Source organism: Salminus brasiliensis, chromosome 11 (assembly GCF_030463535.1).
Source record: "Salminus brasiliensis chromosome 11, fSalBra1.hap2, whole genome shotgun sequence".
Classification (NCBI taxonomy): domain Eukaryota; kingdom Metazoa; phylum Chordata; class Actinopteri; order Characiformes; family Bryconidae; genus Salminus; species Salminus brasiliensis.
Window position 1 is genome coordinate 38,154,034 of NC_132888.1, and position 12,921 is coordinate 38,166,954.

The 12,921-nt window shown below is 45.2% G+C and overlaps 1 protein-coding gene across 1 annotated transcript in view; it reads right to left on the bottom strand.

The window, feature by feature from the left end:
* The window catches only part of lsamp (limbic system associated membrane protein), a 261,334-nt gene that overhangs the window by 68,787 nt on the left and 179,626 nt on the right, over positions 1–12,921 (bottom strand). Inside the window, exon 2 of the mRNA XM_072690944.1 lies at positions 8,310–8,542. Within this exon, the coding sequence (XP_072547045.1) occupies positions 8,310–8,542 (233 nt within the window). The remainder of the gene's footprint in view (positions 1–8,309; positions 8,543–12,921) is intronic.

The window sequence follows — 12,921 nt, forward strand, 5'->3', positions numbered from 1 at the left end:
TCCTGTAACAAGGGAATTGTGTCTTGGAAGGGAAGAGCGAGGCTGGCAGTGTGTACATGGGTTTACGCCTGCGGAGTGAAAGATGACTAGAGAGAAGCTCAGCCAGCCTCAGTAATCCTGTTATAACGTTCAGCACTTTGAGCATAACGCTCACAAATCGCCCGTCTTCAGAGTCTGATAACGTCTAAGCCACTGTTCATACCAAGCCTATTCCTGCATCTTGAGCTCTCGCATAGATATTATTCACTTTTTACCATGAATTACTCAGTATCTACTACATAATAGTCAGTATCTATCATGAATTATTCAGTATCTACTACATAATAGTCAGTATCTATCATGAATTATTCAGTATCTACTACATAATAGTCAGTATCTACCATGAATTACTCAGTATCTACTACATAATAGTCAGTATCTACCATGAATTATTCAGTATCTACTACATAATAGTCAGTATCTACCATGAATTACTCAGTATCTACCATGAATTACTCAGTATCTACTACATAATAGTCAGTATCTATCATGAATTATTCAGTATCTACTACATAATAGTCAGTATCTATCAGGAATTACTTAGTATCTATCATGAATTATTCAGTATCTACTAGATAATAATCAGTATCTACCATGAATTACTCAGTATCTACCATGAATTACTCAGTATCTACTACATAATAGTCAGTATCTACCATGAATTACTCAGTATCTACTACATAATAGTCAGCATCTATCATGAATTACTCAGTATCTACCATGAATTTTTCAGCATCTATTATAAAATATTCAGTATCTACCATGAATTACTCAGTATCTACCATGAATTACTCAGTATCTACTACATAATAGTCAGTATCTACCATGAATTACTCAGTATCTACTACATAATAGTCAGCATCTATCATGAATTACTCAGTATCTACCATGAATTATTCAGTATCTACTACATAATAGTCAGTATCTACCATGAATTACTCAGTATCTACCATGAATTACTCAGTATCTACTACATAATAGTCAGTATCTATCATGAATTATTCAGTATCTACTACATAATAGTCAGTATCTATCATGAATTACTCAGTATCTACCATGAATTACTCAGTATCTACTACATAATAGTCAGTATCTACCATGAATTATTCAGTATCTACTACATAATAGTCAGTATCTATCATGAATTACTCAGTATTTACCATGAATTACTCAGTATCTACTACATAATAGTCAGTATCTACCATGAATTACTCAGTATCTACTACATAATAGTCAGTATCTACCATGAATTACTCAGTATCTACCATGAATTACTCAGTATCTACTATTAAATATTCAGTATATACCAGGAATGGTGCAGTATCTACCATGCATTACTTATCTACTATAAAATATTCAGTATCTACCATGAATTATTCAGTATCTACTACATAATAGTCAGCATCTACCATGCATTACTCAATATCTATTTTAAAATATTCAGTATCTACCATGAATTACTCAGTATCTACCATGAATTACTCAGTATCTACCATGAATTATTCAGTATCTACTATAAAATATTCAGTATCTACCATGAATTAGTCAGTATCTACCATGAATTATTCAGTATCTACTATAGAATAATCAGTATCTACCATGAATTAATCAGTATCTACTATAACATATTCAGTATCTACATGAATTATTCAGCATCTACTACAAAATATTCAGTATATACCAGGAATGGTGCAGTATCTACCATGAATTGCCTATCTACTATAACATATTCAGTATCTACATGAATTATTCAGCATCTACTACAAAATATTCAGTATCTATCATGAATTATTCAGCATCTACTACAAAATATTCAGTATATACCAGGAATGGTGCAGTATCTACCATGAATTGCCTATCTACTATAACATATTCAGTATCTACATGAATTATTCAGCATCTACTACAAAATATTCAGTATCTATCATGAATTATTCAGTACCCACTATAAAATATTCAGTATATACTAGGAATGGTGCAGTATCTACCATGAATTGCCTATCTACTATAACATATTCAGTATCTACATGAATTATTCAGCATCTACTACAAAATATTCAGTATCTATCATGAATTATTCAGTACCCACTATAAAATATTCAGTATATACCAGGAATGGTGCAGTATCTAATAAAAAATGATTCAGTATCTATGAGGAATGACTGAGTATCTGTGAACAGTTATTCAGTAATGTAAGTACTCTGATTTATTAAGTAAAGACTATAAGTTGTTTAGTAATCCAATATTATCTAAGGTTAGCAGTTGTGTTATATAAGGAGTAACCGTAGGGACCCATGTCTAGACTCTTACTCTGAGAGATTATTTTAAAGGCTTTCAATGGCTGTAAATCTACAAAATGCCACTAACGGAACCAGACACACAAACACAATGAACACAGGCTCCAACAAGCCGGAAGGGAACACACCCTGCCATAAGGTGGCCCGGTGGGCGAGCTAGATGCCCGAGTGGGCATGGTGGGCAACACTCACTGGCGAAACAGCAGTTCCTCTGAGCTGTGGAAAAGAGGAAAACGCTGAGCTGCAGGCTCTGGTAAGAAAGCCTGAAGAGAACCCACATGCTTCACCACACTTGCTGGCAAAAACCAATGAGTCAGGCGTGTGGAAAATCCAGGGATGGACAGGCGTCACAGTGAGGTGGGAAGTGCTGACACGGTCCGAGCAGTCACTCCATCAGCTCAAACCAGCTGTAAGCCTACTGTGGGGCCTTTGGGGACTGAAGATCAAGCAGTCCTGATCACCGGCCCTCGTGGTCCGAAGAGAATCCAGAGAATATGAGACTCCGGGACTTCTTAACTTTCATCTTTCAAAGAGAGATGGTATCACAGGTTGCCAGGTGGTCGCTATGGTGTGCTAGGTGGTTGCTTTGTGGTGAGTGCCAAAAAGCTTATTATATTAAAGTAGAAAAAAGGAAATTTTACAGATTTCCCACTTCCAGGCAGTTGCTCGGCTGTTCCTGTGGGTCACTAGGGTAGAACTGTAGCGAGGGTGGCTGCTATGGTATCCCAGGTGATTGCTATAACATTGCCAGGTGGTTGCTATGGTGTGCTAGGTGGTTGCTGTCATATTCCAGGTGATTGCTGGGCTGTTGCTGTGGGTCACTCGGGGAAAGGTTTTGCTAAGTGGTTGCTATGGTGTGCTAGGTGGTTGCTGTCATATTCCAGGTGGTTACTATGGTCTTGCCTAGTGGAAGCTAAGGAGAAAGAGCTTATTACATAAAACCAGAAAAGTGCATTTCACAGGCAGTTGCTTGGCTGTTGCTGTGGGTTACTAGGGGGAAACTATAGCAAGGGTGGCTGCTATGGTATCATAGGTCTTTAGCGCCAATAAACCTTGTGGCTCGTGCCAGACAGAGCTTATTATATTAAAGTAGAAAAGTGGATTTCATGGTTCCCACTTTCAGGCAGTTGCTATGGTATCCCAGGTGGTTAGTATGGTATCTCAGGTGGTTGCCAGTGTGTTTGGATTCCTTACAATAGGAATACCACTGGAAGCACATTGTTAGGCATGCCTGCGGTACCAGTGTACTTACTTTCCAGCCAACATGCTCATGTGGGGCCCACGTGGGTGCTATGTGGGCTAGGTGGGCTCAAAAATGCTTCCCAAATGGGCCTCATCGTTACAGCCCACCTCAATCTCACATGGGTCCCGTCTAGGCCCTGAATGTGGCCCGTGTTTAACCCTTCCTGGTCCCATCACTGACCCTGGTGGGCCCAACATGGAACCCCAGGACATGAAGAACCATTGATTCGTAACTGTGTGGGAACCAAATGTGGTTCTTCTATGAAGAAGCTTTTCCAGAACCTATATTTTTAAGAGTGTATGTGGTAGGAACAGGATGATGGTGGCATTTGCCTCAGTACTTACTTACTTAAGGCCACAAACATCTCATTTTCTCAGTTTCCACACAACATTTAGGGCCCATCCTGGAACTTTTGCAATACTAGAAGGTTCCTGAAACATCTGAAGGTTCCTCATTCTCATTCGCCGTTTTTTTCTTCTTCTTCTGAATAACCACCCATTGGAACTGTGTGAGGACCAAATGCAGCTCTTCTTAGAAGAAACCTTTTCCAGAACCCATATTTTTAAGAGTGTGTGTGGTAGGAACAGGATGATGGTGGCATTTGCCTCAGTACTTACTTACTTAAGGCCACAGACATCTAATTTTCTCATCCTGGAACCTTTGCAATAGTAGAAGGTTCCTGAAACATCTGAAGGTTCCTCATTCTCATTCACCGTTTTTTTTTTCTTCTGAATAGCCACCCATTGGAACTGTGTGAGGACCAAACGCAGCTCTTCTTAGAGGAAACCTTTCCCAGAACCCATATTTTTAAGAGTGTGTGTAGTAGCAAGCAGAGGAGACTGTGGCAGTTGCTTCTGTGCTTACTTACAGGACCCCGGAAATCTCATTTATTCAATTTCCACAGTCAAGCTCGCCGCAAAAGGAATAACGCTGAACTCGCTATTAGTTTGTCTCTGAAGATGAATAGCATTTGCATGTGCTTCAGTTTGTCAAATCCTGTTTGGGAGGTTGCTACACATCCTTTATTTTGTGCTGCGCAGCCATGCCAATACCATTGGCATTAATCTCCAGGGAAATTTGCAAGTCCAACACTATCGCTCCTAATTGTATAAAGATTTATGGTTTTGCGAAAAAAGAAAAAAAAAAAGGGGGAAGAGGAAAACTCGGTACAATACAACACAAAAGAGTAATGAACACGTTCCTGCTTAGGAAATGAGAACGGGCACTCTCCTGCCTCCCCGGAGGCAGTGGGCATAAATCTTACCTGGGCTTTGCCAAAAACATTTCAAACAGCGCAGATGCCACCAACTACAAACGGAAAAATTCCAATGCGGTTCGAGGATAAAAAACACCGGAGTCTCGCAAAGTCATTAGCTCCACTTAAACTTTGAGGCAAGAGCCAAAAAATTGTTATTACATAAGGCCAGAAAAGTGCATTTCACAGATTTCCCACTTCCAGCAGTTGCTTGGCTGTTGCTATGAGTCACTATGGTGAAACTGTAGCGATGGTGGCTTCTATGGTATCACAGGTGAGTGCTATTGCAGTGCCAGGTGGCCGTTGTGGTGTGCCAAGTAGTTGCTGTCATTTGTGGTGATTGCTATGGTGTTGCAAGATAGTTGCTATGGTGTTGCTTAGTGGATGCAAAGAAGAAAGCTTATTATATAAAGCCGGCTGTTGCTGTGGATGAAACTGTAGCGAGGGTGGCTGCTATGGTATCACAGGTGAGTGCTACTGCAGTGCCAGGAGACCGCTGTGGTGTGCCAAGTAGTTGCTGTCATTTGTGGTGATTGCTATGGTGTTGCAAGATAGTTGCTATGATGTTGCAAGATGGTTGCTATGGTGTTGCTTAGTGGATGCTAAGGAAAAAGAGCTTATTATATAAAGCCAGAAAAGTGCATTTCACGGATATCCCACTTCCAGGCAGTTGCTCGGCTGTTGCTATAGCGTTGCCAGGTGGTTGTGTTGTATGGTGTGTTAGGTGGTTGCTGCATTCAGGTGTTGCTTAGTAAAAGCTAAGGAGAAAGAGCTTATTATATATTCCAGGTGATTGCTCGGCTGTTGCTGTAGGTCACTAGGGTGAAACCGTTTAGCTGAGTGGTTGCTACGGTATTCCAGGTTGCTACTACTGTGTTGCAAGGTGATTGCTATAGTGTTGCGGAGGGGATGCTAAGAGTATTGCTTGGTGGTTGCCAGGCAGTTGCTATGGCATCCCAGGCAGTTGCTATGGTATCTCAGGCAGTTGCTATGGTATCCCAGGTGGTTGCTAGTGTGCCTTAAGCCCCGCTTAAACTTTGCGGCGAGCGGCAAAATGAGCTTTTGTATATAAAACCAGAAAAGTGGAGCAACCACTTCCAGGCAGTTGTTCGGTTGTTGCTGTGGGTCACTAGGGTGAAACCGTTTAGCTGAGTGGTTGCTACGGTATTCCAGGTGGCTACTATTGGTGTGACAGGTGATCGTTTTAGGTGGACGCTAAATGGGTGCTACAGTGTTGCTTAGCGGTTGCTTGTGTATGGTCTATGGTCTCTCAGGTGGTTGTTATGGTGTTGCTTCGAGGATGCTAGGGTGTTGCTTGGTGGTCGCCTGTCAGCTGCTATGGTCTCTCAGGTGGTTGTTATGGTGTTCCTTCGAGAATGCTAGGGTATTGCTTGGTGGTTGCCAGGCAGCTGCTATGGTCTTTCAGGTGGTTGCTAGTGTGTTGCCAAGTGGTTGTTGTGGTACCCCATGTAGCCGGCTGGGTGTTATTAGTGTATTTGGGTTGGAGAGGATTGAAGCCTCAGACGTTTAGTCTGGTCTGCTCCTGATTGTAGTTGAAGTGAGTGGGGAAGATCACCATGGCCAGATCCAAGGAGCTCCCCGAGGCCTTCAGAAAGAGGGTTGTAGACAGGGTGTCTCAGTTATTTCACATGACTGTATAAATCGGATAACATCGCAATGAGCGACCGCAGTGATCCGATTAGGTGAAAGAGACTCCAGTGCTTCTTCTTTGTGTTTGTTTCTCGGAGAGTGAGAAACCTGCGACTGCAAGAAATCAGGCCTAGCCGGTGTCAAATGAGCGGCGGGGTAATTAGGGCAGCGGCGAAGAAAGCGGCGCGCCGCGAGCAGTTAACACAATAGAAATGAACAGCTAATGCGTTAGCTGACTCTATGGATTCGGCTACAAGAGCACAAATTGTTCTTATGGATCCTTCCGGCTTCTTAGCGGTATTGACTGCGGCGTGAGACACAGCCTATTAGCAGCTCGTTGCAGAAGTAGATGTGTGTGAGATAGAAGACATTAGCCTGCTAATCCCTTCCTCCAGGAGCACTTTCGCACTGCTCCGCAAACTGCGAAACAGGGCCTGTAGGCACCAAGCTAAACTGTTTTGGACAAGCACCGGAGCAGATGTTGTTTCCCAGCCGAAATCACGAATGCAGCGCAGTCGGTTCATGCCGATGCAGCAGGCTGACTAGCGTGCTAATGTGTTACTACGTAGAGAATGTTCAGTGCTGCCTCCTGGCATTGGCAAGGTAATCCGAGGAGAGACAAAAGAAGCAACAGCTCGGAGAGTTTACACAGAGAGCGGGACGGATTTGTCCCGTTTTCTTGCTCAAGCTGAAAGAAAGAACCAGGGTGAACTTGGAGGCTTAATAACATACATGCTATGTCGCTAGCGTATCATATACCTCTGCAACTGCTGGCATATTCACATGGACTTGTTGCGCTTAGCCTCCACCAGGTACAGTTGATCAGCCTGGTTGGATGTCTGAAGTGCGCTTCTTTAATTTACAATAAAAAGATGCTAGGCTAACATTGCTAACAAACACTGAACTTAGATTGTAACTAATCTCTGGGTTAAAAAAAAAATCATATATCTGGACGACTTGTTAGCATTTGGCACGGTAAATCAGCTTGAATTATGGTGATGATAATTAGTTTAGACCTCTTTTAAGACATAGTTTCAGCAAATAGTGTTTGCTAACTTTTCCCACGTTGTATTGGCGCCAGGTATTATTTGTAGCGGGTGGGCGGTACGCTAGCTAGTTCACTTCTAACATGACTGGCAGCAGGTTTAGTTTGTCCACATCACATCCCTTTTTACTATTCTGCTTTCTGACCTGGACCACAGTAGGCGGAGTGATCTTCTCTTAGCCTGAGTGTTTAAGGGTTGGCTCCTGGCTTTGAGAAGGTAATTAGAGCACAGGTAAAAGAACAACAGCATGAACTCTGCACCAGATGCGGTATGTATTTGTTCCTTTTCGATCAAGTTGACGTGCCCAGAGCGAACCATGTAATTCCATAACAAACCCTTCGAGGAGCTTAATAACATGCATTCACAGTATCTTGCTCTCTAGCATCTCCGAAATTCCCTTCACGTCATATCCGTAGACTGACACCTGAAACATTTGCTCGGCATATCGTCGTTACGCCTTTTGTGTCAAAATGCCACTCCAGCTTACCTTGTCATGGGATCGTACAATAAACCACCCCTTATCTAACACATAAACCTCGCTACTCAGCACCCCCCACTCCGCCTCCCAACAATGCATATTTAAATCTCCATCTGTTTGACAGGCTGGGAAACGGAGTCCTTGCCGCGGTTGGCAAGTCCTTGTCAGAGGCGGTTGGCTTTGAGGCATTAAGACTGCGGCGGCGGGAATGACAACAGCCACTTTATAACAGATGATGGGCTGTCGAGGGACTGATGGGTTGTCAATCACCCAACACAACTCCCTGACTGTCTGAGCTCACCTTGGACGATGAGGTAGACCTGGGAGGTCTTGGACTGCTGCTTAGTCTGGATGGAGCAGGTGTAGGGCCCCTCGTCGTACACGTCCACTTTCTGGATGCGCAGGCTGTACTCCAGCTGGCCTTTGGTCACCAGGTCCACGCGAGGGTCTAGGGACCACTTGTCCTCCCCGGCAAAGATGATGTTGGAGCGGTTGAGCCAAGCCACTTTGGAGACCTTGTCATCCACATAGCACCTGGGAGGAGAAATATGGAGATGGAAAGGGTTGTTAGGATGACAGTGCTCTTTGGCACTGCCGTAGCAACAGGTGGGTATCCGGGAAGCTCCATCCCAGTTCGGCACAGTTGCAAGACTGCAAACAATAAATCCATTGACCTGAAAAAGGTCCAGTACGTCCTATTCCCAGTCCAGATCTACTGCTAGATCTTCCAACACCCAGTACACACAACATGCCCATGTGGGACCTGTATGGTTAGCCCAACTGGAAACCAGAAAGTTGTGTCCATGAGTTCCAGAATGTGATCCCACCAGAATCAACAATGGGACCAGGAGGTCTGGAACCATGGTGGGCTGTCTTGATGGGGCTTCCCAAATACCTGTACAACACATGTACAAACCCACCCTGGATCCCACTCATGTGAGACTAAAGAGCATGTCAGCTGGGCAACTCGACAAATCCTTTTGCAGATGTGTCTGTAGACGTTCCAGAAGGTACCCTGCGCCCGCAACCGTCCTACCTGCAGTTTAAAAGGTGTCCAATTGAGTGGATTTAAGCCCAATCATGTTTGAGGCAGTTTGCGCCCAAGCTGTGGCCATCTTTCTCTCTCTCCATCTCTCAGTCTCTATCTCTGCCATTCTCCCATCGCTTTAGTGCTGACTAACGAGGCTTTTCACCAGGGCCTGTCTGCTCAATCGACACAACCTCTAAACAACAGCTAGCCAATCTCTGTCTCTCTCTCTCTCTCTCTCTCTCTCTGTCGCCTGACAGCAAGTTCGCCGCAGTGACGAATGTGTATGCTGGATGCCCGAGGCCTCGCCCGGAGGAAGGAGAGAGGGAGAGGGATGGAGAGCGAGGAAAAAAAAAGGAGAGAAAGAGAGAGAGGATATGGGGGAAAAGAGTGCCAAGAGAGAGGCAGAAGGCAAGGGATTGAGAGGTAGACCTGAGAGGGCAGGAAAAGTTACAGCGAGAAAGTGAGAGCATTCAGCGAGCGAGGGTTTGTGGGAGACACTAATGAGAAGAGGAAAGATGTGCCAAGGTAGCAAGTGAGTGAGAAGAGGGGGTTTAGTGGATGTTGACAGCTCGAACGTTGGAGCTTGAACCCCTGAGGAATTGCTGTCTGTCACAGCTTCTTGAAACAGGAAAGGCACCCTTCCCGAGTCCAGCCACCACTCGGCCCTCAAACCCAGACTTTACAGGCCCAAACCCATCAACTGCTTGCTCAGATCCACCAACTGCTCATATCCAGTCCAGCTCAGATCAGGTGCAGGGGTCTGGTCATCATTCTGCATTCTGCCAGTCCATAGATCATACCTCCTACCTCAACCTAGCAATCAACCATCCATGTCTCAGTAACAGTAACTTGCTCCAACCAGGTCATCAGATGTTCTAGGCCGTAATCTGGCCAATCTGTTGACTGCCTACTTCAACAATTCCCAAAGAAACCTTAATCTGAACTCAATATGTCCTCCTGCAAGCTCTCCAATTGTTGTAATCTGGCCAACATTTTCCACTCTAGGCCCAGAAACTGACCACCCAATCCCCCAACCATCAATCGATCACTGTAATTTGGCCAACACTTGCCCACTGTAAACTCAATCACTATCAATGACCACTACTCAGTCCACGCCCTACTCTAATCTGGCCACCATTTGTCTACTCTTACGTCAATTACTATCCAATCTGGTCATCATTCGTCCACTCTGAAGCCAATCGACGCCCCCTTACCCACTCTATTCTGGCCATCATTCGTCCTATCCCACTGCACAACCAGTTTGGCAGCTGCTGTAATCTGATCACTGGACACTCTAATCAGCCCACCACGGACTGCTTTCAGGCTACCATTTGGCCACCTTAATCCACCCACCACTTGCTCTAAACCTCTGGTCATTTAGTCTAATCTGACCCAAGCTTTTTCATTGCTGACCCCAGCTTGCTCTCCACATACTCTAAACTGACCCCCATTTGTCCAGTGTAAACCTGATCACCACCCACCACCTTTGCCTAAGCTTGGCTAATCATGCTTCAAGTCCGAATGCAGTACCTGTTGACCGCTTGCTCAAATCCGGCCATCGTTCCTTGCTCTAATCTGTTCGTCCAGTCCAGTCCGACCCCAATCTATGCCCACTACATGCTCAGATCTGTCCATCATTCATTCAGCCCAAACCTGAACCCGAAGCCAAAGCCACTTGCTCAGAGCTGGCCATCATTCTTCCACTGCAGATCCACTCAACACCCACCATCTGCTCCGAAACCAGCCATTACACATTCCCTCCCACGTCCGCCTCAATGCGGCTACTGGTTATCCACCCAGCATCCCGGTCTGGCCATCATTACTTTCCCTTCACCCTCGATTCGGAAACCAGACCTCTCCCAGGGTCAAAAGGATAGGGCGATTGAGAAAGGCAGGTGAGGTTATCTCGACCCTGAGAGTATTCGAGGTAAGGCTTCGAGAGATGAGCTGTCCTTAACAGTGCTGCAAAGCCCAGGCCTCTAACCACTCGACTACGAGCTAAAAGCCAACCAAGCGTGCTCATGCGATGGGAACTGCCTAAAGGCAGATATACGTACGGTGTAGTCTCAACAAGCGATGCTGTCACAGGCGAAAATCACGAGCTGTGTCTCTCAGTGCTTTCACAGTGCTCTCTCATTCAGTCCTCGTCTGTTTTTTTTTTTTCTACCCGGTTTCCTTCGTCTATCATAAACCTCCCATGCTCCCAGAGGCATCGTTTCAGACCCGGCAAAAATAGGTGTTGTATTAGCGCTTCATTTGCAATCTGTTCAGCTGGTTTGTTCCTCTATTATCAGTCATTTTTATTTTCATAATCATTCACCTGCCTCGTACTCTCCCTTTTCGCTTTTTTTTCGCAGGTGTGTAAAATCGTCAGAGCAACTACCGAAACTACAAACCGTCCAAACTAATTCATACGGATCTCGTTAAACCTGACCAGGGTACAACTGGAAGTTTCGCTCTGGTCGCATCGTAAAGTCTCCGAAGTCTTAGTGTTGATGAGACCATCTGGGGGTCCCCGAGGAACAGCCTGAGAACCAACTTGTTCACTCTGAACCCAATCTGTACTCCAGCAAACTCTCCAATTGCTCTAATCTGGCCAACATTGTCCACTCTAGGCCCAGTAACTGACCACCCAATCCCCCACTCTAATCTGGCCACCATTTGTCTACTCATTATCCAATCTGGTCATAATTCGTCCACTCTGAAGCCAATCACCACCCCTGACCTACTCTATTCTGGCCATCATTCGTCCTATCCCACTGCACAACCAGTTTGGCAGCTGCTGTAATCTGATCACTGGACACTCTAATCAGCCCACCACGGACTGCTTTCAGGCTACCATTTGGCCACCTTAATCCACCCACCACTTGCTCTAAACCTGACCCAATTCTTGTCATTGCTGACCCCAGCTCGATCTTCACGTACTCCAAACTGACCACCATTTGTCCAGTGTAAACCTGATCACCACCCACCACTCTGTCTAATCTTGGCTCACCACTTGCTCAAATCATCAGATCATCATTCTTCCAGTCCGAATGCAGTCCCTGCTGACCACTTGCTCAAATCTGGCCATCGTTCCTCTACTCCAAACCTCCACAAACCGTCCAAACTAATTCTAAAACTGACCAGGGTACAACTGGAAGTTTTGCTCTGGCAGTATCTCCGGTCGCATCATAAACTCTCCCAAGGCTAAGTGTTGATGATACCATCTGGGCGTCCCCGAGGAACAGCCTGAGAACCATTGGTCTAAAAAGCCAACTTGTAACTTGCTTAGTGACTACAAGTGGGCAAAGCTGATGGATGGCCACAGCAGAAGGTGGTCATTTTCTGGCATGTGGCACAAATCAACCTAAAGGACAGCCCACAGCCTGCCACCCTTGCAATTTGGCTTGGGTATTTATTGGCATCACCTCACGCAGTGCAGTGCTGCAATAAACTTCTGCTGGGGCTCGCTGTTATCGCAGTTTGCAGCAGGTTTTAGGGGCGTTCACAGGGTCCCAAACTTACATTCTCGAGGGCCACTGCCAGGGTTTAAATGGGTTTCCTTGCGATAAAACTTCTGAGAACTTAATTCCCACTTTGCGAGTTCGGACCACGCTTTCAGCTTATGATGATTTGGGAGAAGACTGGGAGAGAGGGAGGGGAGGAACTTTTTGGGCTGGAGTTTGGGTGGTCAGTCAGGAATTAGAGGTGACGGCATGGTGGAGGATTGCGTCGTAGACTTGTCGTAGACACGTGGACGAGGTATAGAGGGAACTTCTAGGGAGTTAGATTAGGCAGGAAGACCTGCATGACCAGCATGATCAAGCAAGATCTGGTTGCCGGCAATGCTTGGTTGACCAGCTTAGTCAGGCTAATCATGCACCAGCCCTCATATGCAACG